The 24,983-nt window shown below is 33.6% G+C and overlaps 1 protein-coding gene across 2 annotated transcripts in view; it reads left to right on the top strand.

The window, feature by feature from the left end:
• Positions 1 to 24,095, top strand: part of MDGA2 (MAM domain containing glycosylphosphatidylinositol anchor 2) — a 904,469-nt gene extending 880,374 nt beyond the window's left edge. For both annotated transcript variants that reach the window (XM_072629633.1, XM_072629632.1), the window contains 2 exons: positions 12,199 to 12,304; positions 19,058 to 24,095. In XM_072629633.1, coding sequence (XP_072485734.1) covers positions 12,199 to 12,304; positions 19,058 to 19,146 — 195 coding nt within the window. In that variant the 3' untranslated portion in view covers positions 19,147 to 24,095. The remainder of the gene's footprint in view (positions 1 to 12,198; positions 12,305 to 19,057) is intronic.
• The last annotated feature ends 888 nt before the right edge of the window (positions 24,096 to 24,983 follow it).

Raw genomic sequence — 24,983 nt, 5'->3', positions numbered from 1 at the left:
ATATATATATATATATATATATATATATATATACACATATCTTGTTAACCCCTAGCTTCTGCGGTTGAGGAAAAATTCTATTTATCTGGAATGTTTTGCATAACAAGATGTCATATTATATTATACTACCCATGGAAAAGTATAAGGAAGGAAAACTGGTTAAAATAAAAGGCTTATTTTGGGAACTTCCCTCGGCCTAGGTCTTCTGCTTCAAGAAACATATAGAACCAATGAGCCTAGTTGAGATCTTCCTTCTCTGAGACGACTGTTCCTCATTTTTCCCAAAAAGCTATGCTGGAATGTAGACTTAAAATTATTTCAAAACATAAGTTCCTTGACAATTTTATTTCCTTTTACAGAAATTCCTTGTGCCTCACCAAGTGGCTTTGACTAATTCCAGGATGGATAGATAGAGAGATATACATATAAATTTAGATACCTACCTGTAGATATCTATATAGACGTAGGCTTCATTTATGTTCTATTTAAGTTTATTGATGCAATTGAAAAATATTCTTACCCAACAAAGGTAGTTACTTTTAAATGAGTGAGGTAATCCATGGAGAATCATTCTTACACCACTATCTGACAAACGAGATTCATAAAAAGATTTTGCAATTCTCAAAGCTAGTTGTATCAAATTTGAAACAGATCTGATTTACGGAACAAAAGAAAATGAATTCCATCAAAATGTATGACACCTGGAGCTTCAGTCAATCAAGTTTTTGAAGGCAAGCCTGATGCAATTTTTAGAACCAAATTCAAATAAGAATACAAGAAAAAAATAACATTTTAAAAAAGCAACTGGTAGCAGTGAAAGAGCCACACTAACCAAAGAAATAACAGAAGAGCTGATCCCTTCAATGGAAGACTGACAAAAATACAGTACTTAATAGGCCTTCTATCTCAAATCAGACTGCTCAGTCTAAGCTTCAATTGACAAAAGAAGGATCAACTAACTTTGGGCAGCCATTGAGAAAAAGATGAGAAAAGATTATTTACTAATAAATTTAGCAAACTATTTTCTGATTACCTACATATTAATAAGTGACATTCAAGGAAAGAAATTCTTTTTAACATTGAAAGAACTCATTGGAAGGATTCCAGGAGACAAGAAATTTCCTAAGTATTGGGAATTTCTTCTAGAAGCAGTTACATTATTTGAAACATCACTGCATTTTTTATCAAGTCATCTTACAGGGTCTCAGGGTGTGAAAGAGATGCAGCAAGATACCCTGTAGATATGCTAACAATGAAGAGTCTAGTGAAAGAAAGAAAAGAAAATGCTGAAGTTTATTCAACTAACGAAGAGACAAATAAAATATGAGAAAAAGTGATAAATCAAAATGTATATACACATTACAGCAATATCATAAAATTATATGATAAACATCACAGAACAAAATTATCTGCAACTTTAAGTTATTGAAAGAAAGAGAGAGAATGAAGAGATTCAACCATTGTTTTAAAGACTTCTGATAAGGAAACAAGTGGATTTTATATAATTAAATATGTGTGAACTACTTCATACTTGCATAATGTGAGGGAAAAAGAGATGGATTTTGATTAAAATAGATTTTTTTCAATGACTTAAAGTCTCTGACATCACTAAGGTGTTCTCAACATCTCAGAAATTTTTCAAGTTACCAGATATCTTAAAGAAACCTTATATGTCTGTGTTTTTTTTTGGAACAATTAGCAGAACTAACAAAAGAAAAAAGTGCTTTGTATGACAAGTAAATATTGTATCATGTGAAACTTTACAGAAAAAAACAGAAAATAGATGAAATTATGGACAGGAAATAATTTGAAAAATCAAATTCTTTTTTTCCCTCATGTTCCTCAAATATGTGCAGATTATCTTATTACTGTGCCCTCTGGAATGCCTGGTCAAGAAGCGAAAAACAAAAATCAAAAACACCCTGTTTTCATCTTGTATCTTTTCCTTTCTAATTTCTCCCATTTTTGAGTCCTCACAGAGACTAGGCTCCACCCTGGTCAAGTCTCCTTTTCCATCCTTTCTAGTACTGACTGAATTTTCACTCATCCTCTTGACACTCAATGGTCAAGGTAGGAGAGTTGAATGCTCCTTGCTTCCCACTGCCACTTTCAGGTTCTCCTCTGTCATCATCACTAACCTCTCCTCCTTCAGAGGTTCATACCACCCACATTTCTCACTCAGTCAAAAGTTTGGTAACTGTGGTCTATATACCTCTGAGAAACTCTTTTTTCTTCCTCAATTAATTCAGTACCTGGTTCACAAACTTTTTCTCACCCTGAATTCCTTCTGCCTTTATATTAGGAGACTTCAAATACATCTTGATACTCCTCCAAAAATTCTAACCTTTCAATTCCTCAGTTTACTCAATTCCCATGGCTTACTCCTCCACCCCATCTCAGTCAGATCCAAAGACATCCAAACCTCTGAACTTGCCATCAGTCTCAAATGACTTCATCTTTATGAACTCTGAAATTCCTGTCTGATCACAATTTGTTGATATTCCATCTCCCCCTCTGTTTGTCAATAAAAGCCTTCATCTACACTATGACCTTCAATTTCTTGATCCCTCAGATCTCACCATCACCCCTACATGAAACTCAACTGTCTTGTTCTCAAGTCCTTTTATCCTTTATCATGTCACTGATTATGCTCTACCAAGCTCCAGTCTTGGATCACTCTCAAGATCTTCTGCCTTGAATCCTATATACATACTACTAAACAAAGTTGAATAAAATCATGCAGCCATTCTTACTGGGTCTAGTACAAACTTATGCTAAATAATCTCAACTAGGCTGTCGCTACCACCAGTCAATGGTTCTATGCCTCCTCATCCAACTTGCTATCCCACTCACAATATTGCTCTTGTAAATCTTTTTATCCATCCTGAAACTTTCCATGACTCCTCCTCCCTTATCCCTTTCTTCTAAAAACTTTGATTTTTATTTTACTTAAAAATATGTCATATATGTATATATACACACTTACACATATGTATATATGCATATATACATATACATACATGCATACATATATATTTAAAATAGAAGCCATTCACCAAGAGCTCCTTCTTCCTTCCCTCATATCTGACAAATGTATTCTTCAAGTACCTTCTCCTTTGTCCTTGTCTCACATGAAGAAGAGGTCTCTTCTCTTTGCTAAGGCAAATCTCTCTACCTGAACAAATGACCCTTTTCAATTATGTCTCCATCAGCAAACTGCCCTCTCTATAAACCTCACTCATTTATCTTCAGTCTTTTTCTGTTTTCTGGCTATTTACTTGCTACCTATGAATGTATCCATGTCTCTCCCATTCTCAAAAAAAAAACAAACCACTCACTGCATCCTTGCATGACCACTAACTCATATCATATAATGCCTTTTGTGGCTAAAGTCCTTGAGAAGGCTGTCTACAATAGGTGTAGTGGAATATAGGATATATCTCATGTCTTTTCTAAACCAATAGTTAATCAATGTTATGCAATGAGAATATAAAGAAAAATTTAAAAACAAAATCCCTCAAGGAACTTAAATTCTCACAGGGAGAACAGTGCTTAAATAACCATGTACATATGTAATATGTGTCATATAAATTAGTAGTAATCTAGTAGTATAAACAAAAGTAAAACACTTGATGTAGCAGAAGGTGAGGTTGAAGAGGAAGAAAGAACTAAAAAAAAACTAACAACAGATGATATTTGATCTGAATTTTAAAGAATGGTAGAAGCAGAAGTGAAGAAGAAAGGCATTTCAAGTTAGGGGGCAGTGAAAAGGTGTCGCTGTATCATAGAAGATGTGGAGATGATTAAAATTTTAAAAAACTGGAAAAGCCTATATGGGACCAAGTTATGAAAAATTTTAAAGGTCAAATAAGAGATTTTATATTTTTGTCCTAGAGAAAATAGGTAACCTCTTGCATTAATTGAGATGCAGATGACGGAGACTGACATGGTCTAAGCTGCATTTCAGGGGGAGAAAAAATCTCTTCAATAAGTGGAAAACTGATTGCAGTGATAAAAGATGTGAAAGAGAGAGATCCACTAGAAGACTACAGTAATAGTTCAAATATGAAGTGATGAGAGCCTAAACTAGTGTGGTAGGTTTATAAATGAAGAGAAGCTGAGAGATTTTGCGAATGTAGAGACAAAATATCAAAACAGACTGAATATGTGGAACAAGAGGGAATTAAGGATGACGCTAAGTTTGTGATCCCCGGTGACTGGGTGTATGGTACTCTCCTCAGGTAAGGAAGAATTGCCCCAGAAGAGAGGGCAGGGGAAAAGATAATAAGTTTCATTTCGGACAAGTTGACTTTGAGATGCCTATGGGACATCTAGTTTGAAATGTCAGCTAGGCAATTTGTGATGGGATAGTAGCTTAGGAGACAGGCGATTTGCATAGACATATATACGTTTATGTATGTATACACACATACATGTGTATGTATATAGGTGTAAATATGTGCCCGGGTACATACATGTACATGCATGTGCATGCATGTGCACATATGCACACACATATATGTGTGTGTACATACATACGTACATATATCTGAGGAAAAATTTGCCAGATTGTTACATGACAGAGTGTAGAGGGAAAAGGACAGAGAGTTTAGAACTGAATTTGGGGGGATCCTTATTTGAAAAAGTAATACAGAGATGAAGAATTAGCAAAAGTCACTGAGAAGAAACGATCATGCAGAATGGGGAGAACAAGGAGAAAGCAAAATTATAATAACAAAAACAAAAAGAGATGGGAGAGTAAACCGGAGAAAAACAGTGATCACTATATGATCTTAGACAAAGCTTTCATTTAAAATCATTCAGCCTAAGTTTCCTTATCTGTAAAATTAGGAAAATAATAGCACCTACTTTTTATGAGAATCAAATAAGACAAAACATGCAAAATGCTCTATAAATCTCATATTGTGTGAATGCAATTTATTATCATCATCAAAGACTGAGTAAAAGTAAAAAAAGATAAATAAAAAGAAAAGACTATTAATTTAGTAAATAAGAGATCAATGGTGACTTCAGTTTACAAAACCAAGAAGACAGCAGACTAGACATTTTATCTGGTTTTATAAAAAAATCTCAAAACTCCCCCCAAAATAATAATAATATCAAAGAGCTTTGGTCATTTTAGCTGTTTCCCCAGAACAAGAAACCAAAAGGCACGACAAGGTCAAATCAAGGAGAATTAACAAAGATTTAATAAGCATCTAAAGTGTGCCAGACACTTCTAAGTACTGGAAATAAAAATAAAAACCAAAACCACAAGAAGACGAGTGAATTTTTTAAAAGTCTTTAAATATATGTGTGTACACAGACACACACGCATATACATATACATATATATATATATATATATATATATATATATATATATAGAGAGAGAGAGAGAGAGAGAGAGAGAGAGAGAGAGAGAGAGAGAGAGAGAGAGAGAGAGAGATCAGTTTTCAACATTCGTTTCCACAAGAATTTGAACTCCAAATTTTTTCCCTAACTCTCCAAAAGTCCAACCCCAGGACAGTATGCACCCCAATCACCCCTGTATCCAGTATGTCCTCCCTTCTATTACCCACCTCTCTTCCTTCCTCTTCCCTTATACTTTCCTGTAGATCAAAATAGATTTCTATACTGCACTGCCTATACATCTTATTTTCAAGTTGCATGAAAAAACCATTTTTAATAAAGTTTGAGTTCCATATTCTCTCCCTTCCTCTCACCTCACCAACCCTTATTGAGAAAGCAAGCAAGTCAATATAGATCATACATATGTAACGATGGAAAACACTTTCATATTAGTTATGTTGCAAAAAGACTAACCACATTTCCATCAGTGCCATCCTGCCCTCCATTTATTCCATTCTCTCCCTTAACTTGTCCTCTCACAGTAGTGTTTGCTTCTGATTATTCCTTTCCCCAATTTGTTGTCCCTTTCCTTCCTGCCCTGACTTCCTATAGAGTAAACCCATTTACATATCCAATTGAATGTGTGTTATTCTCGCCTTAAACCAAATCCTATGAGTGTAAGGCTCACTTATTTCCTTTCATCTCCTACCTATTCCCCTTCATTGCAAAAACTCTTTCTTGCCTCTTTATATGAGATGATTTGCTGCATTCTACCTCTCCCTTTCTCTTAATCCTAGTACAGTAAATTTTATTTTTTAGTTGTTCTGCTCTCATATCCAGTTCACCCTGTACCCAAAGTCTGTGTGTGTATACATTTGTATACATATACATCTGTATACACACAGAAGCTGCCATATACATGTGTGTGTGTGTGTGTGTGTGTGTGTGTGTGTGTGTATAGAAAGAGAGGGAAGGCATGGGTATGTGTGTGTATTCCGTCTAACTACTCTAATACTGAAAAAGGTCTCATGAATTACAAATAACATCTTTTTATGTAGGAATATAAACAGTTCATCAGAAGGAGATTTAAAAGGTCTTTTTTGCTGTCACTGGGAGCAGGACTCTGTTGCATTGCCCATACAAAGATCCAGGCAGTCTTGAGTTGCAATCCCATGAAAAATAGGAGCACTAGCATGCTAGAGTGTGTGGCTGCAGGGGAATGGGGACCATGGTTACACTTCCAGTGTGGAAAAGAGTACTTATGGTAACTCACAAATAAGAATACAGACCAGCAAAGCAGTAAGCACACCTCTCCCTAGATCATACCAACTTGGAAGAATTTAAAATATAGTATTCTCAGAATTACCCCTGAACACAGCTGCACACAAAATAATCAAGCTTGGAAAAGAGCCCCCTTCACCACAGAGCAGAGCTCAACTTTAATATGAAGTTCAAAGTCCAGAAATAGACTGAAAGAATGAGCAAAAAACAAACAAACAAAAAAGGATCCTAACCATAGAAAGTTACTATGGTGACAGGGAAGATCAAAACACAAAATCAGAAGAAGACAACAAAGTCAATCCAAAGCATCAAAGAAAATGTGAATTGATCTTAAACCCACCACCCAAAAGAAAAAGAAAGAAAAAAAATCCTGGAAGAGCTCAACAAATATTTTAAAAGTCAAATAAGAGAAGTAGATGAAAAAATCAGAAAAATATGAGATTCATGCAATAAAATCATGCCAACTTGGTAAAGAAGGCAAATAATACTGAAGAAATTAATTCCTTTAAAAAAAGAATAAGTCAAATGGCAAAAGAGGCAAATAACCCTTCCAAAAGGCCTAATTAGAAAAATAGAACAGGAGGTCGAGTCAAGATGGCAGAGGGGGAGGATAGACTTGCTCTGACTCTCCACCCATAGCAGCCAGAAAGAAACAATTCAAGTGTTGTGGAAATACAATTTGGAAAACTCAGGATTTAGTAGCTTCTACACTAAGGGATTGAAGGGATTGGAATATGATATTCCACAGGTCAAAGGAGATAGAATTAAAACCAAGAATCACCTACCCAGCAAAACTAAATAAAATATTTCAGGGAAAAAACTGTCATTCGGTTAGATTAAGGACTTTTAAGCATTCTAGATAAAAAGAACAGAGCTGAGTAGAAAATTTGACTTTCAAACACAAGGATCAAGACAAAATGAAAAGCTAAGTAGGAAAGAAAAGCCTTAAGGAACTCATTGAGGGAAAATAATGCTTGCTAATCTTGAGAACTGTACATCTATCATGAATTATAAAAGGTATATGCACAGATAGAAGGAACGTGTATAAAGTAAATAATGTGATAATAAAAATGTGATTTAAGCATGCAAAGGAATTATAACAGGAGATGTGAAGAGGAGCAAGCAGAAAATGGTAAATTCCATCTCAGGAAGAAGTACAAAATTATGTTATAGTAGAGGGAAAGAGGGGAAGGAGATGAGCAGTTTGAGAGGTACTCTCATCTAATTTATTTCAAGCACAAAATAGTAAACCTACAGTCAGGAAGAGGGGAACGGGGAAGAAAGGAGAGGGGAAGCTAAAAGGGAGGGAAGAATTAGTAAGGGTAAAGGGGAGTAAAAGAGAGGAGGGCTGAAAGAAGAAAGGGAATACTGTGGGAGGTGGTGGTCAAAAGTGAAAACTCTATTGGTAGAGGAAGGGAGATGGGAGAACTAAACGTACACATGGTGGGAAATAGGATGGAGGGAAAGACAAAGATTGTAATCATAACTGTGAAAGTGAATGGAATGAACGCTCTCATGAAGTGGAGATGGATAGCAGAATGAATTAAAAGCCATAATCTAATTATATGTTGTTTACAAGAAACACAGGGGGATACGCACAGGATAAAGGAAAAAGGTTGGAGCAGAATATGTTGTGCTTCAGCTGATGTAAGAAAAGCATGAGTAGTAATCCTAATCTCAGAGAAAGGAAAAGCAGAAATAGATCTAACCAAAAGAGATAAGGAAGGCAACTATGTTCTGCTAAAAGGCACCATACAAAATGAAACAATATCATTATTAAACACGCATATTCCAGGAGATATAACATCCAAATTCTTAGAGGAGAGGTTGGAGGAGTTGCAGGAAGATATAGACTTCAAAGCTATACTAGCGGGAGACTTCCTCCCTGTCTCTGAACTTGATAAATCTAAACTTAAAATAAACAAGAAAGAAGTGAAGGAGGTGAATAAAACTGAATAAGTAGATATGGTAGATCTCTGGAGAAAATTGAATGGGGATTGAGAGGAATATACCTTTTTCTCAATAGTACATGGCACATATACAACAATTGACCATGTTCTAGGGCATAAAACCTCACAATCCAGTGCAGAAATGCGGAGATAGTCAATATATCCTTCTCAGATCACAATGCAATAAAAATTATATGTAATAAAAGGCCATGGAAAGATAAATCAAAAATTAATTAGAAACTAAACGATCTAATCCTAAAAAAGGAGTGGATTAAACAACAAATCATAGAAACAGTCAACAACTTCATTCAAGAGAATGACAATAATGAGACAGCTTACCAAATCTTATGGGATACTGCAAATGCAGTTCTTAGGGGAAGTTTTATATATTTGAATGCCTACATGAATAAAATAGAGAAAGAGGAGATCAATGACTTTGTCATAGAGCAGAAAAAAACTAGAGAAAGAACAAATTGAAAATCCCCAAGTAAATACCAAATTAGAAATACTGAAAACCGAATGAGATATTAATAAAATTGAAATTCAGAAAACTGATGAACTAATAAATAAAACTAGTATGTGGTTTTATGAAAAAAAATTTATAAAATTGATAAATCTTTGTTCAATTTAATTTTAAAATGAAAGAACAAAACCAAATTACCAATATCAAAAAAGAAAGAGGTGACATCACTTCCAGTGAGGAGGAAATTAAAACAATAATTAAAAATCATTTTGCCCAACTTTGTGTCCATAAATTCCACAATCTAAATGAGATGGATGAATATTTTAAAAAATATGAATTGCCCAAAATGACAGAAAAGGATATTGAATACTCAAACAACCCCTTCTCAGAAAAAGAAACTGAAAAAGCCATCAGTGAACTCCCTAGGAAAAAATCTCTGGTTCCTGATGGATTTACAAGTGAACTTTATCAAATATTTAAAGAATAGTTAATTCCCATACTATATAGACTATTTGGGAAAATTGAGGAAGAAGGAGTCCTCCCAAATTCATTTTATGATACAAATATGGTTTTGATATCTAAATCAGGGAAGAACCAAAACAGAGAAGGAAAATTGTAGACTAATTTCTCTAACGAATATAGATGCAAAAATTTTAAGTAAGATTTTAACAAAAAGAATACAGCAACTTACCATGAGAAGAATACATTACGATCAGGTAGGATTCATACCAGGAATGTAGGGCTGGTTCAATATTAGGAAAGCTATTAGCATTATCGATCTTATCAACAACAAAACTAACAGAAACCACGCGATTATCTCAATAGATGCAGAAAAAAGCTTTTGATACAATAAAACACCCATTCCTATTAAAAACCATGGAGAACATAGGAATAAAGGGAACTTTTTATAAAATAATAAGCAATATCTACATAAAACCTTCAGCAAGCATTATGTGTAGGGAGATAAGCTAGATGCATTTCCAATAAGATCAGGTGTGAAACAAGGATGTCCATTATCACCACTATTATTCAATATGGTACTAGAAATCTTAGCTCCAGCAATAAGAGAAAAAAATGAAATTGAAGAAAACAGAATAGGCACAGAAGAAACTAAGTTATCACTCTGCAGATGATATGATGATATACTTAGGGAATCCCAGAGATTCAACTACTTTAAATAATAAACCACTTTGGCAAACTTGCAAGTTGCAAAATAAACCCGCACAAATCTTCTCTGTTTCTATATAGTAAAAAAGTCCAACAGCAGGAGATAGAATGAGAAATCCTATTTAAAGCTAGGGTAGACACTATAAAATATTTGGGAGTTTACCTACCAAAACATACCCAAGGACTGTATGAACACAATTACAAGACACTTTTCGCACAAATAAAGTCAGATCTAAGTAAGTGGAAAAATATCAGTTGCTTGTGGGTAAGCTGAGTCAATATAATAAAAAAGGACAATTCTACCCAAATTAATTTACTTATTTAGTGCCATACCACTCAAACTATCAGATAATTATTTTCTAAATCTGGAAGAAAATAATATCAAAATTCATCTGGAAGAACAAAAGGTCCAGAATATCAATGGGTCTAATGAAAGGAAATGTTAGGGAAGGTGGGCTAGCTCTACAAGATCTCGTATTGTATTATAAAACAGCAATTATCAAAACCACTTTGTACTGGCTGAGAAATAGAGGATAGACAAGTGGAATGTGCTAGGTATTCAGGACACAGTAGACAATGAATATGGCAATCTATTGTTTGATAAACCCAAAGACCCCAACTTCTGGGATAAGAACTCACTGTTCCACAAAAATTGCTGGGAAAACTGGGTAATGGTGTGGTGGAAACCAGGCATAGACCAGTGCTTAACACAGTACACAAGAATGAAGTCGAAATGGTTACACGATCCAGGTATAAAGACAGATACTATGGACAAATTGCTTTAGCAAGAAATAGTGTATTTATCAGATTTATGGAGAAGGGTAGGATTTTTGACTAAAGAAGAGATAGAAAGCATTATGAAGTGCAAAATGCATAATTTTAATTACATCGCACTGAAAAATTTTTGCACAACCAAACCCAATACAACCAAGATTTAGAGGGATGCAGACAACTGGAAAAGAATTGTTGCAGCTAGTGTCTGTGATGAAGGCCTCATTTCTAAAATATATAGAGAACTGAGTCAAATGTACAAAAATACAAGTCATTCCCCAATTGATAAATGGTCAAAAGATATGTACAGGCAGATTTCAGAGGAAGAAATTAAAAATATCTATAGTCACATAAGAAAATGCTCTAAATCACTATTGATTAGAAACATGCAAATCGAAGCAACTCTGAGATACCACATCACACCTAGCAGATTGGCTAACATGACGGAACTAGATGATTAATATTAATTTGCTTTAAAGGCAGAACAGTGTACACAGTGAAGTGGTGATGGCTTGTAAAAGCATTGAGACTGTAGGAACTGTAGGTCACAGTGATAAAGAGCAGTTATAGGGATAATGAAGAGAGAAATGTGGAATAATGAAGGGTAGAATCAGATAAAGAAATTTCTGAATTAATGAACTTGGAATTGGAACACTTCTTCTTGGATTAATGCAACCTGCTCAACCAGATGTTTCTACTTGTTCCAAAGTTCTCAATACATCTGCTCCTCTGCTGTTCTTCAAGTATATTCAGGAAGTGTAATTTTAGCTGTCTATGACTAGATCTGGCCTGATGTTCCAGGCTGGAGAACCATCTTAGAAACGTTGTACTTTTTCAGATCCCAGACAAAGATTTATGTAAGATTTTCTTTCTGTGGTGTGGAAATATATTCAGAATGTATTTAATTCTGTAAAAGATTATCTTCCACTTGCTTTCTTTCCCCAGAAAACATTTTTTTTAAATGAAAAAAATAGGCCTGGAAACTTGACTGTACTAATAACTGGAGAACTACTTCATACAATAATATTTTTAAAATCCTATAACAATTGATATGAATTTAGATTCGTGGTAACTAATTTATAATTTATTTAACACCAATAAAAAGAACATATCCTAAGATTTTACAATTAAGAACTTGTATTCTCAATTTCTGATAATAAATTGATTATACAAATCATGCTTGTATGATTAAATTGGTTTTATTTACCTTTGTAGCTCATCTTCGAAGGGATTCGAGGCCCTGGTATAGAAGGTGATATTGCCATTGATGATGTATCAATTTCAGAAGGAGAATGTGCAAAACAAGATCTAACTACAAAGAGTAAGTGGCACTTACACCCAAGGAATTGATTTTAAGATGATGTATGCATGTATTTATATGTATACACATATATATGTATGTATGCATAACATATTTATGTTACAATATTAAAGCCAATATTTTATGCTGCTTTAAAATTTGCCTAATTATTTTACATTTTAATTTATCTGGGAATCAAATGTTTCAGATGTATAGTTTTCTTCTTATAATCTTTTTATTTTTATCCATATTACTATTTTCACCAAATTACATGTAAAAACAATTTTTAACAATCTTTTATTTTGAGTTCCAAATTCTCTACTTACCTACCTCTTCAAACAGCTCCCTGAAAAAATAAGCAATCTGATATAGTTTATACAAGTGCAATTCATGTAAAATATATTTCCATAGTCAATATGTGGCAGTAAACATGAACCAAGAAAAAAAAGTGAAACATAGTATGCTTTGATCTGCATTCAGATTCCATCAGATTTTTTTCTTTAGAAGTGGATGACATTTTTGATCGTGAGTTAAAGTTCTATGTTTAAAAGGGAAAACTAATTGAAAGGAAAGAGAGAAATACTTCTTTTCTATTATCAAATTTTGTTACCAAGAAAAATAGAAAATAGTATTTTGGCTTGGAAATATTGCTCTATTAAATAAACATTTTTACAAGATTTCAATCATCTAGGCAAAGTGCAACTGAGCTTGGAATTAAGTACATAATCATGAGTCCATAATTGTCTTATTGAACTAATTCATGAATGAAACCATTTATCCCTATTTAATGATCACTAATATTCATATATAGATAAATTGTTTTTCTTCTTCTACATGTCATTTTTATTAGTACATAAAACTGTTTCCAAACTTCTCTGTATTCTTCATATTCATAGCTTCATACAAGTGTAATAATTTTCAATTAGAATTGAGTGCCATAATTTGTTTAAACATTTCCCAACCTATGGGCAGCTATTTGGTTTCTAGTTCTTTGCTACTATAAGAAGTATTGCTATACATGTTTTGGTGTATATGAGACCTTTCTTTATACTACTGATATCCTTGGATCTTATTTTAGTATTAGAATAACAATCAAAAAATTGGGAAAACTCATTTGGATATTTCAGTGACTTTATTAACATAATCCCATGGATAAATAGTTATATTTCAGGTTAACTTTCTAAACAGAAATAACCAATGGTGCTCCAGAAATATTTTAATATTTCTATACAGTCACTGAAAAGAGTCAATTTAGAATAAGTCCAAATATTTGGCTTTATTTTCTCCATGGTGGACAAAATTAATTAAATTGACAAGATTTTTAAGATTTTATTTGCTAAAGATTGACATGGCCTGTATCTTGAATCATTTTACTAAAAACTGCACGCAGTTGGGAAACACTGAACTGAAACTTCATCCTAGATCAGGTCATTTTTTTTCCATTGGAAATTTGATAGCCACGAGCAGATGAATCAGTCTTTTCTTCTCTGAAATTCTTTCCACTCCTTAGTCTTCTTTGCTGGATCTTCACTCATGTCATATTATTAACTATTGCTCTATCCCAAGGTTCTGTCTTGAGTCCTTTTGTCTTTTCTCTCCAGTTACTCTCATTTGATTATCTCATCAGAAACCATGAGATCAATCATTATCTCTATGCAAATGACTCCCAGAGTTATATATAATCCAACCAGAGTCTCTTTCTTAAGCTCTAATACGACCTGGAAATTCCACTGCCTATTGGAATTTCTACTCAATGTGGCATCTCAATCTTAACATTTACAAAAATAAATCATTATCCTTCTCAAAAACCTTAACTTTTCCCCAAAATTCCCTTTTACCTTTAAGAGCACTGGCATTCTTCCATTTACTCCAGTTTGAAACCTCAGTGTCATACCTGACTTGTTATTCTCACTATTGAAGTAAAAAAAAAAAAAGTATGCTTTGAACTTGGGGAGCAAACATCCTGGAATTTGTTGGTTAACCTAAAGCTAGCTAAGTTTCCAGCATAGTTTACTTTCATTATTAGTTAGTTAGTTTATATTATTAAATCAAATAATGAATTCTGAAATGGTCACAAACACTCAAATTCACACTTAGAAAATTTACGATTACATAAAACTTGGTTACTGGTTCCAGTCCAGCAGAAATATGCAGTGAAAATTCAAACAGTTTAACTACCTTAAAGGATTTATGATTCACAAAAATTTTAAATCTAAAATGTATAGTTTCCCCATGGCTTTGAAATTTAGAATAATAATTTACAATATTCCAAAAGAAATATAAAGTTCCACAATCAAGATTATTAATCATAAGTTCGAAGTTTAGTTAGCAATCTCAGAACAATTCAGCTTAAAAGGTGGGCATAGCTCACATTTTCATAATCTCAAATCATCATCAGCTCAAATCATTTTCCTAAACTACTTAATGACTTTTTGACCACCTACGCTAAGGAATCTCCTTTCCACTTGGTTAAAAATGAACTCACGAGATACTTACTTTAAGTGAAATAATAACAACTTCCTCCTCTAAGTGATCATTATCCTAATAACTTCAGAGTAAAGTCCTTTCTTAGCTGAATAGAATCATGAGACCTAGAATGGGTTAGAAACCGGCTTGGCATTTGATAAAAATGATATTTAATGATACTGTTTTCTTAAAAGTTGAATTCAAAGTAATAAGAAGGATTTTTCATTCATGTAAATCTAGAAACGACGTTAGACTAAATAATTATTTGTTTCTCAATATTTCTAAGAAAGGGGAGGGGAGCAGGAGTAGGGACCTTAGTGTGTATGCACATCATTTACCACCATATCCAAACAATTGTCAAGTCTTTCATCTATTTTCACATTTTCCATAATGACACCTCATCAATCTCCTCACACAGACCCTACTTAATTTAGGCTCTCATTCCTTTTTCTCCACACAGAAAGAGAAGAAGAACTCCAACTTCTACCTCTGATAAGAGAAGAAAACACTTTCGATCTTACCACATTACTCTAGGTTTTTTAATGTTTATTTCTGTTTGATTAATCTAGCAAATTATCAATGTGTTAGTAATGGGTTTGTGCTTCCTTTGCTTAGAAATATGGCTATTATAAAAGTTACCTTCTGAAAATAATGGTTTAATCCCAGAGTTCAGCAACACAAACTACTATAATTCCACCACTCTTTTCTTGTCAGTGATCTTATACCTCTTCTTCACCATTGCTAAGATCTCCTATTTCTCAATATGTAAGAAATTTCTTATCCCTATTTTGATTTCAAAAATTCTCCCTCTCTAACTTGGTCATTTGTTAGCCTTTAAAATTGTACACTTAGCTCTGCTCTTGAATCCCTTGCCCTATCACCAATTTTCTCTCTAATCAATTTGGGTGGCACAGGTGGCACCTAGCACCAGGCCTGGAATCATGAAAAGCTGAGATCAAATACAGCTTCAGAAATTTACTAGCTATGTTACTTTGGTAAACTCAGTCTTAGTTTGTGTCAGTTTCCTCAACTGTAAAACGAGGATACTAACAACAACCTACCTACCAGAGTTGTTTTAAGAATCAAATGAGATAATATTTGTAAATTACTTAGCACACTTCCTGGTATATAGTAAGCACCATAGAAATGTTAGCTATCTTCCTCCTCCTCCTCCTCCTTTTTCTTATTGTAGAATCTTACCGGAGCTACTGAATGAACCTGGAGGAAATCATACAAACCTTCTGGCTGGACATACTACAAATTCAAATATTCAACCTCAACAGGATTCTCACTGTGTCAAGATATACTTTTATTCCTCCCTAGTTGATTCCCAAACTTAATTCGACTGAAGTTGTTTCAAACACATTTTCCCCCTCTTTAAAACCTCCACACCTCTTCTCTAATACTAACCTTGTCTCTCACTTTATTGAAAAAAATCATAGTCATTTGATGTGAGTCCTCTCTTCTTATTCTTCTAATTTCAAAGCTCGTTATCTCTCAATGAATCTCTCCTCCTTTCCCCCAGTCTCTAACAAGGCTCACCCTTGTATATGATCACCTATACACCTTGATCCCTTCCCTTGTCATCTTCTCTCTCTCTCTCTCTCTCTCTCTCTCTCTCTCTCTCTCTCTCTCTCTCTCTCTCTCTCTCTCTCTCTCTCTCTGTTGGTCTCTGTCTCTGTTTTACTCTTTTTTATCTTTCAACTTCCCTGCCTTCAAACATTTCCAAGTCCCCCTTATACTCCTTCTTAAAAATACTTTCCTACACTCTACTATCTCCTGAAGCTATCATCCTATATTTTTTCCCTCTCTCAGCCAAACTCCTTTTAAAAAAGAACTGTCTCCATTCTTTGCCTCCACTTCCTCTCCTGTCACTCATCAACCCTTTGTAATCTGGCTTCCAAACTCAACACTAAACTGAAATTGCTCTATCCAAAGTTGCCAGTGATCTCTGAATTGCAATTGGTCTTTTTTTCAATTATAATCTTTCTTTGCCTGTGTGCTGCATTTAACAGTGCTGACTACTCTCTCCTTCTGAAGACCTTTTCATGATTCAACTCCTACCTATCTGACCACTTTTTCTCAGACTTCTTTTCTGGCTCATCATCCATATCATGTTATCAAACTGTGGATGTTTTCCAAGGTTCTGTCCTGGACTCTCTTCTTTTCTCTTTTGATACTCTCAGGAACCTCATCAGCTTCCATGGATTTAACTATAATATCTATGCACATGACTCACAGCTATCTCGAGTTACTATCTAGTAGATAGAGTACTGGACGTGGAGTCAAGAATACATGAGTCAGACACTCACTAGCTGTGTGATCCTGAGCAAGTCACTTAACCTCTCTATACCTCCATTTCCTCACTTGTTAAATGAGTAATATAATAACAGCACCTATATTTTAGGATTATCATGAAGATCAAATAAGATAATATTTGTAAAGCACTTTGTAAATCTTAAAGTAAATCTTAAGTAAATCTTAAATAAATGCTATCATGATTATAATTATATATCCCAGAGTTTCTCCTGAACTTTAATCCCTCATCATTAATTGCCTACTGACCATTTCCACTGGTATGTACCAGAGATATCAAAAACTCCATGTGTCCAAAATTAAACTCATTATCTTTCCTCCTACCCTCTCCCCTCTGTCTTCCTAAGCTATCCCTATTCCAAACCTCTTTTACTATCAAAAGCAATACCACCTGTCTGGTCCTTCAGGTTTGTACTCTCAGCATTATTCTTGTCTCCCCATTCTCTCTTATTTCACAATGCCTTTGCCAAACCTTGCTCTTTTTAACTTCACATCTTTTTTTTATCAATTTCATCTCTGCATTCATGTAGCAGTTCATTCCCTCATCAATTCTCACTTAGATTATTTCAAAAGCCTCTTAATTGTTCTCCCTATTTTGTCTTCCCTTGCCCCAGTCCATTCTACATACTGCTGTCAAAATAATTTTCCTTAAATGTAGATTTAACTTGTCACTCCCCTGCTCAAACAACTCCAGCATTTCCCTACTTCCTCTACGATAAAATATAAAATCCTGTCTCTAACTTTTAAATATTATTGCTACCTGTCTGCAGTCTAACTTTGCAGCTCAAGTGGATATTAATTTCCCTTCCCATACTCTTTATTCCGGTCAAATCATTCTTTTCTTTCTTCCTTACAAAGTACACTCTATCTCGTATGCCTTTAACTTTGCAGTGGCCATCCCCCACACCTCTTCCTCATTGAGTATTTAAGGTTCAGTTCAAACACCATCTTTTTCATGAAACCTTTCCTGATTATCTCACATCATTCTCTCTCCTAAACTACCTTGTATTTAACTTCTTTTATGTTTTTTTCTATTTATTAATATTATGTTTATGCTTTATATACTTTTACACGTATTTCTCTTCCCAATTAGAATGTAAGCTCATTACGAGTAGAGATCTCCCCATTCTTTGAATATGTGCCTTATATAGTGGGTCTTTAATGAAAATTAATGAATTTGTTGGTTTATTGGTATAATTACCTTTGCCAAAAACAGTATGGGATATGAAGTCTGACACTTTCCCATAGACAATAGTGACTAATCCAAATATAAATCATTTTTTCCATTTTAAAAAGTTAAGTGCAGAAAGAAGGAAGAAGTATGCAAATTTGCTTCTCTGTAACAAACCATCCTGGAGTACAACTGCCATCTTTCCGTTAGACACCCTTAAAGTTATTGGGAAACAAAAAGAGACTTGGAAAAATACTGAAATTCTTAGGGATTCCTCAATATTTCTCTGAGCTAATTTATTTTCATCTCAAGTAAAACCTCCGTCTCTATTTCAGCTCAGTACATAAACTTAGACAATTAAATTCTGGGCAAACATATAAGATCATATAAATTTGAATTTACAGTTCTCAGATTAGACATTGTGAAGTTATCCTCTAGTAGATATATTGTTTGGTTTTCCAGAAATATAAATCTACCTACATGATTCAAATTTATATGATTTTTTTTTTTTGAAATTTTCCTTCGAAAGTAACTGTTTAGGCTCTTGTATTGAACTGGAGTAGAGATTAAAGTTTTACTTGCAATGGAAACAAGTAAATATACTACAATTTTCATTTCCTTCATCCTATGTCATGGCAAAGTCTTTTCAGATAAAGGACACACACACACACACACACACACACACACACACACGCCGCTTTTTATTTAAATGGTCTTCTTGTTCCAGATTTCATTTTCCTTAGTGCACTAAAATTTTATTGTGTATATCTCTGAAAAACTAATAATACTTCTGTTCTGGTATTTATTTTCTTTATTTTTAGATTCAGTTGATGGCGCTGTTGGCATTTTAGTACATATATGGCTTTTCCCAGCTGTCGTCCTCATCTCTATCTTAAATCCTCGAAGGTGACCTTACTCTGGCAGAGGCTATAAAAGATTCACAAAGCACTGACATGAAGAAAGAGTCTTTGTAAATGGACATTTAAAACAAACTACCAAAGATTCCTCCACTGACCACAGACTCCAAAACAAAACAAAAAATAATAGCACTGGGGATAAAAACATCTTGGGAGCATAACTTATTCCAAACTACATATGAAAGGTGATCTTGACATGAATAAAGAAGAGACCTACCTTCAGGGGCTCTCCTGGCTAATAAGAATACAGTTTCATCTGGTTAAACTCTGGGAAAAAAAAAGAGCTATAGAAAGAAATCCTTGTCAAAGCACAAAGTCATGACTGGTTTTGTTTCAAAAGAATAGTTTGCTTGTTACCTTGGAAACCTAATGGCCTGCCAACAAAAACCTCACAGTAAACAGGGTATGTGAAGAGCTGGCATTTATTTTCCATTCAAGAAGGTTTTTAGTAGAGAATTAAATAAACGTAGGCCCTTTTGCCTTTGGCTGTTACTTTTTCTTGAAAAAAATCCTAACTCAGAGCTTTTTAAGACATTCATATTCTCTGCCCATCCTCTCTTCCCCCACCCCCATGGCTAAGCTAGATAACTGAATGCTGTCTCTTTTTGCATGCATAATTATCCAGGATGTGAAACCTGGGCTTACGTATTACACAGGCTTATTGGAATTTGCTTGCGGCCACTTGAACACCCCAACTAAGTCATCTGTTCTAATGAAGAAACCAAACCACTATCTTTTATAAAATTGCCATGGAAACCAAGTGCCTTCAATGAACAAGCCTGAAAATTTTTCAACACAGAAGCTTGCACTGCTAAGAGTGGTTTGTGTAAAACTATTTTATAAACAAACTACAGAGGCTAAATGTAATTAGAGGCAAGAAAACAAAATGCCACTTCTGGAGAAGGAAGAACCTAAGTTGCTTCGTAAGCCCTTTCAGATGAGATATCTGTTTAACCAGCTAGACAGCCATGGCCTTTCAGCTTATTATCCATTAGAAAATAGCTTCCAATGATACTGGACATGGGAACAACACTCCCAAGCCCCCTTTATTAAGTGGATCAATCAGAGCAAAAGAATGTTATTTAGCTTATTAGGTGGTAAAAATACAAAAATGATTTGATTAATGTCCACTTGAAATGAAGTTGGCCCTAACTTTAGATGTCCTAGTTTGTTGATTGAGGGAAAAGGAAAGTGTTTGTGATCACAGTATATAGAAATTCTACAGCAACATTGGAACTGAAAAATTTGTCTTTATTCTAATTACTGAGGGTAATATGCCTCTGCCCTTTGGTCAGACTGTGCAGATTGTGAAATAGTATTTTGCTATTTTACCAACATTTACAACACACAAATACTTTTACAAAAAACATTCTGTAAAAATGATTTTGAGCTACCTGAGGACAAACCATTACCAGTTTGAGCTACCAGGACAAACCAGCCAGTTTTCCTATGTATTGTAAATTTCCCTTATACTTGTTGGTTATGAAACTTGATGACCTTTTTCCTTAAATTATTTCAGCTATTAACTTCATTTAAAAAGACTTTTGTCTAAAGAAGAATATCATCATCACCATTATTATCATTAATATATATTGATAATACCCCAGGGTTAAAAACTGATTATGCAAATAATTGGGATATACATATTAAGATTCAACATTTGAAAATATAAATATAAAAAGCACAAGAAGATGTAGTGGAACAATGACGAGGCTTAATATTTCTTTCAATTCTGTAGAAATGTTTGTGCAAATTAAGTAATTCATCTGAAATGATCATTTTACAGCTATGTTCAATAAAGCCTCTTTCCAGGTAAGGTATGTTAAGATGTATGTGTGTTTGTATGTATATTCACTTATTCACCAAGCTAAACTGATTTTTTTCCACTGGTTATATTGTCATTAGATATATCTTCGCACTTCATATACCTTGATGTCTAAGGACAAGAAACTTAGAAAAATTTAATTCTCTTGAAAATGTCAGTGATTAGTAAAATGCTGTCTCAATGGTAATGTATCTGGAAAGCATGACACCTTAAATCAGAATGGATGATTATGTTTGACTTATATTTGTATGAGAGCCATTTTAAATCTTCAATCCTCAACTGGGCTGCTAGAAATATTACAAAAATCAGTTTGACTCCTCTAATGAAATTGAAATGAAAATTATTTTTTCCATATCATTAATCTTTTCTATTGATGCATCTCATTGATCCCTTATATCAATGAAATGCCCTTTTGATATTAGTCTGAATTCAATGACTACTTTTTCTCTTGCTTAATTCAGTTTATAAGAAATCTCTTTATGAAAGAGATCATAAGACTTAGTTAACTACATTTTTTAAGCTGGACTTTTCCTTTTCATTTTAATTAACTAAGCTGATTTTACTTAAAAAAAAAACTGGTAGTTATAAAAATCTGTTCCTGAGCCTTCACAAAAAGTTTAAAAAGTCAATAAGAAACGACAAAACTAGAGATGATTCTTTTAACATACATGTACCAAACAAAATCCAATAAAACAAAGATTGTGGAGAATATGTCCGTCTAAAGGGCTCTGGATCTCTTAGGTACAGTAGAAGCTGAATAATCATGTCCTTTCAAATCAAAGCTATACTTTATCTGCTTTAAAAGCAAAGAAATAGGAAACAAGAAACTTTAATTCTTGGAAACAGCAAGTAAATGAACTAAGTATACCTTCTTAATAGCCTAATATTACTTTTCTAGATGACAAAGTTTTACATTGCCAAGTTGAACTGATCAACAAGATGAAGAGGAGTTTCAGTGGTGAGAAATAATATAAGAAAAGTCTAAATTTTCTCTGAAGCAGTTTTATTATGTGTCAGAACACTCAACAGGGACCTTTAAATCATTGGATTTCCTGGGTGTATAGTTATAATTTCTATATTTACTTGTGCTACTTAATTTGGGTATTGCTATATAATTTAATTATTATTTGAAAATTGTCAGAATTTAAATAATACCTAATTTGACTACTGTTCATCAAAAGGAAACAAAGAAGATAAAGTAAATTTTGTATGTATATGTGAATGTGCATACATATGACATTTTCATTGACTATGCTATGTCTAGTGTCACTCACTATTCCCTTTTCCTTTCTCATTTCTTTCCCTTTGGCTCTCCAATATAGACATTTTGCCCCACTTTCTCTGTCTTTCTTTTTAAAAGTTAAGTCTATTTAATTCTGTATTATTTTTTTCATCATATCATTTACTTTCTTTTCCTATAGCTATTAAAAAGCAAACTGTAGTTCTCAAGTGCTGAATGGCATATTGCAGATAGTATAGTATATCATAAAAGAAGTGTAGTGAATCACGGAAATTTATTTTAAGACAGTTTGTTTGAGATATGGAAGACCACAATAGCACAATAGACTAAAACTCACAAGTTATTTCCCATTGATCACTAAATTGTCTTTGAATTAATTTTGATGACTAAAATTACTTGGGTTTGGGTTGCAAACAAGCTAACTTGTTGCATTATATATTATCAGTGTAATAACACATCCTATATCTATTTTACAACGTAACAAAATCCCAAATAATGGTACTAGAGTTTCACCAACGAAACATTTTTTTAATTTTAGAAGCCATATGATTAAGTCATGTTGTAACAAAAAGGTTTAACATGTGGAAAATAGAATTAATTTAATACCACATTTAAGGATTTGAGAAATTTATGTGGATATTAACAAGTTTAAATTTTATGTATCCATCCATTATAGCCAGATGTTAGTAAGAAAGTGAGAAAGTCTGATGTTCTCTTTGACATTAATTAATATTTTCTTTCAGGGATATATTCATTATTATATATTTATTTAAACCTTGCCTTTTGATAGTGTGAGGTATACTATAGCATGTCAGGTCTGAGCAAGCTTATCCCCAAATACATTTGCCTAATTGGCCAGCAAATACATCTTTGAAATTATTTCACACTGTTCTGCAAGGCAAATAGTTTACTCTGGTGCTGCTGGATGACTGAAGTCAATTAGTAATTAAAGAATTTGCTGTAAAAACAATAAAATATAGGAATCATCTCAATCTTGCCTTTTCTCCTCCAGTGTTTCCTTTCTGACATGAATTTATGGCTTTTCAGGTGGTTTGCTTTAAAATAATTCAGATTTAAACTTAAAAGGAAAAAAAAACTGTGATGCAATTGGGAATTCTCTCCCCAGTGACTGAGGATTCAACAGCAGCATCAGATGGGACATTGAGATAAACTTCTTTAGTATTTCTTTGAAAGTTGGAAATGTTAATTACATGGGAGTGGGGAAACAAATAAATTCTAAACTATATGCAAATTTATGAAAAAATAGTGAAAGGGTAGGTAATGAAAAGATTGAAAACCATGAATCTACTAAAATTCATTTATGGATTATCCTATCATATCATGTATGCATTTTAATTTTATTAAACTGTGATTCAATTTCATTATTCTGATCCAGGATATAATGTTATCAGACATTAGGAAGTTGGAAGTGAAAGCATTTAAGAAGTGAGAAACCGAAGGTAATATATTGGAAAGAAAATTCAATAGTAAAAGGAGTAAATTTGGATTAAATTAATTTTTCATCAGATCAATGAAAATGTATTTTTTTTAAAACTGACATAAAATGATAGAAAAACCTGTGAAATAGTTCTTAGTTTGCTCATTTCTGTTTAGATGTAGTTCATATCTCCTTTATACCCTGGCTTCTTTAATAGGAAAATGCATTTTTCCGTTTAGTCCATGTTCCAAATTTTTTAGATACAAGTTTAATCAATATTACATTGAATTAAATCTATATTTGATTTCTGGTTACATGATATACATGTGTGCTTCTAGATTTCACTTACTTTTCCACTGGGTTTTCCCCCTCTGTTAAATAGTCTTGGAGAGATGTATGTTATTTTCCATTTTTTTTCAATAAATGTAAACATGTTAAATACCATGTTATTGTTCTGCAGACATTTCTACTATTAATAACTACTAACAAGTGAGAAGTTCAGTGAATATTTTGGTGATATTCATTTTTGTCCAGTTTATGAGGTGTTTTTATTATTCAATTTTATCCAAGAAAAAGTATGTGAAGTAGATAAGCAAGTATTATATATATTGAGCAAATAATGAAACGTGTGAAAATTTTGCCTAGGATCTGGGAATATTTTTCCTTTGGCCTAACCTAGAGAGTAGCAGAGCCAGAATCAGAATCCAGTTGTTTTCAACTCAATCTGTTTCCACTGCACCACATTGCGTCCCTAGAATAGCAATTACATTTTAAAACTATTAAAACACATGAGATATCAATGGTTACATAAGCATGAGAAACTGAAGTAGGAATCTTGACTCCAATAAAAGGAAGCTTGAGTCCTTTTATGCACAGTCTTTGCCACATTAAACCTCCACTCCACAATTCGTACTTATTTCTGCCTTATATTTTGGTGCATATTGAGGATTTCCCTGAGAAAGGAGAGTGAAAAGGTAATCAGTGCAGAGTATAAATCTCGTATAAAACAGTGACTCATCACAACACGCAAACAGGATAAGAAACACAAAAGTCTCACAAAGGCCATTTAATAGAAGGGTATCCTAATTTAAACTACTCATAATCTGTTAAGTAGTTGGCACTCAAAAAGAAACATAAAGCATTTTGCAGGTCTTCTAATGAATTACTTTACCTTGTATCTTGATTCTGCACTATCCAAACAATTCCCAGTACATGTCTGCTGTACTTCTCTTATTTGACACTGGAGCTACCTTGGTCTAGGCCCTCATGTCAACATACCTAGACTCTTTATATAACCTTCTGGTTAGTCATTCTGCCTCGAGTTTCT

The sequence above is a fragment of the Notamacropus eugenii genome, chromosome 1 (genome assembly GCF_028372415.1).
Source record: "Notamacropus eugenii isolate mMacEug1 chromosome 1, mMacEug1.pri_v2, whole genome shotgun sequence".
Taxonomy (NCBI): Eukaryota; Metazoa; Chordata; class Mammalia; order Diprotodontia; family Macropodidae; genus Notamacropus; species Notamacropus eugenii.
The sequence above is the reverse complement of the archived record's forward strand: the minus strand, read 5'-3'. Positions and strand labels throughout refer to the sequence as shown.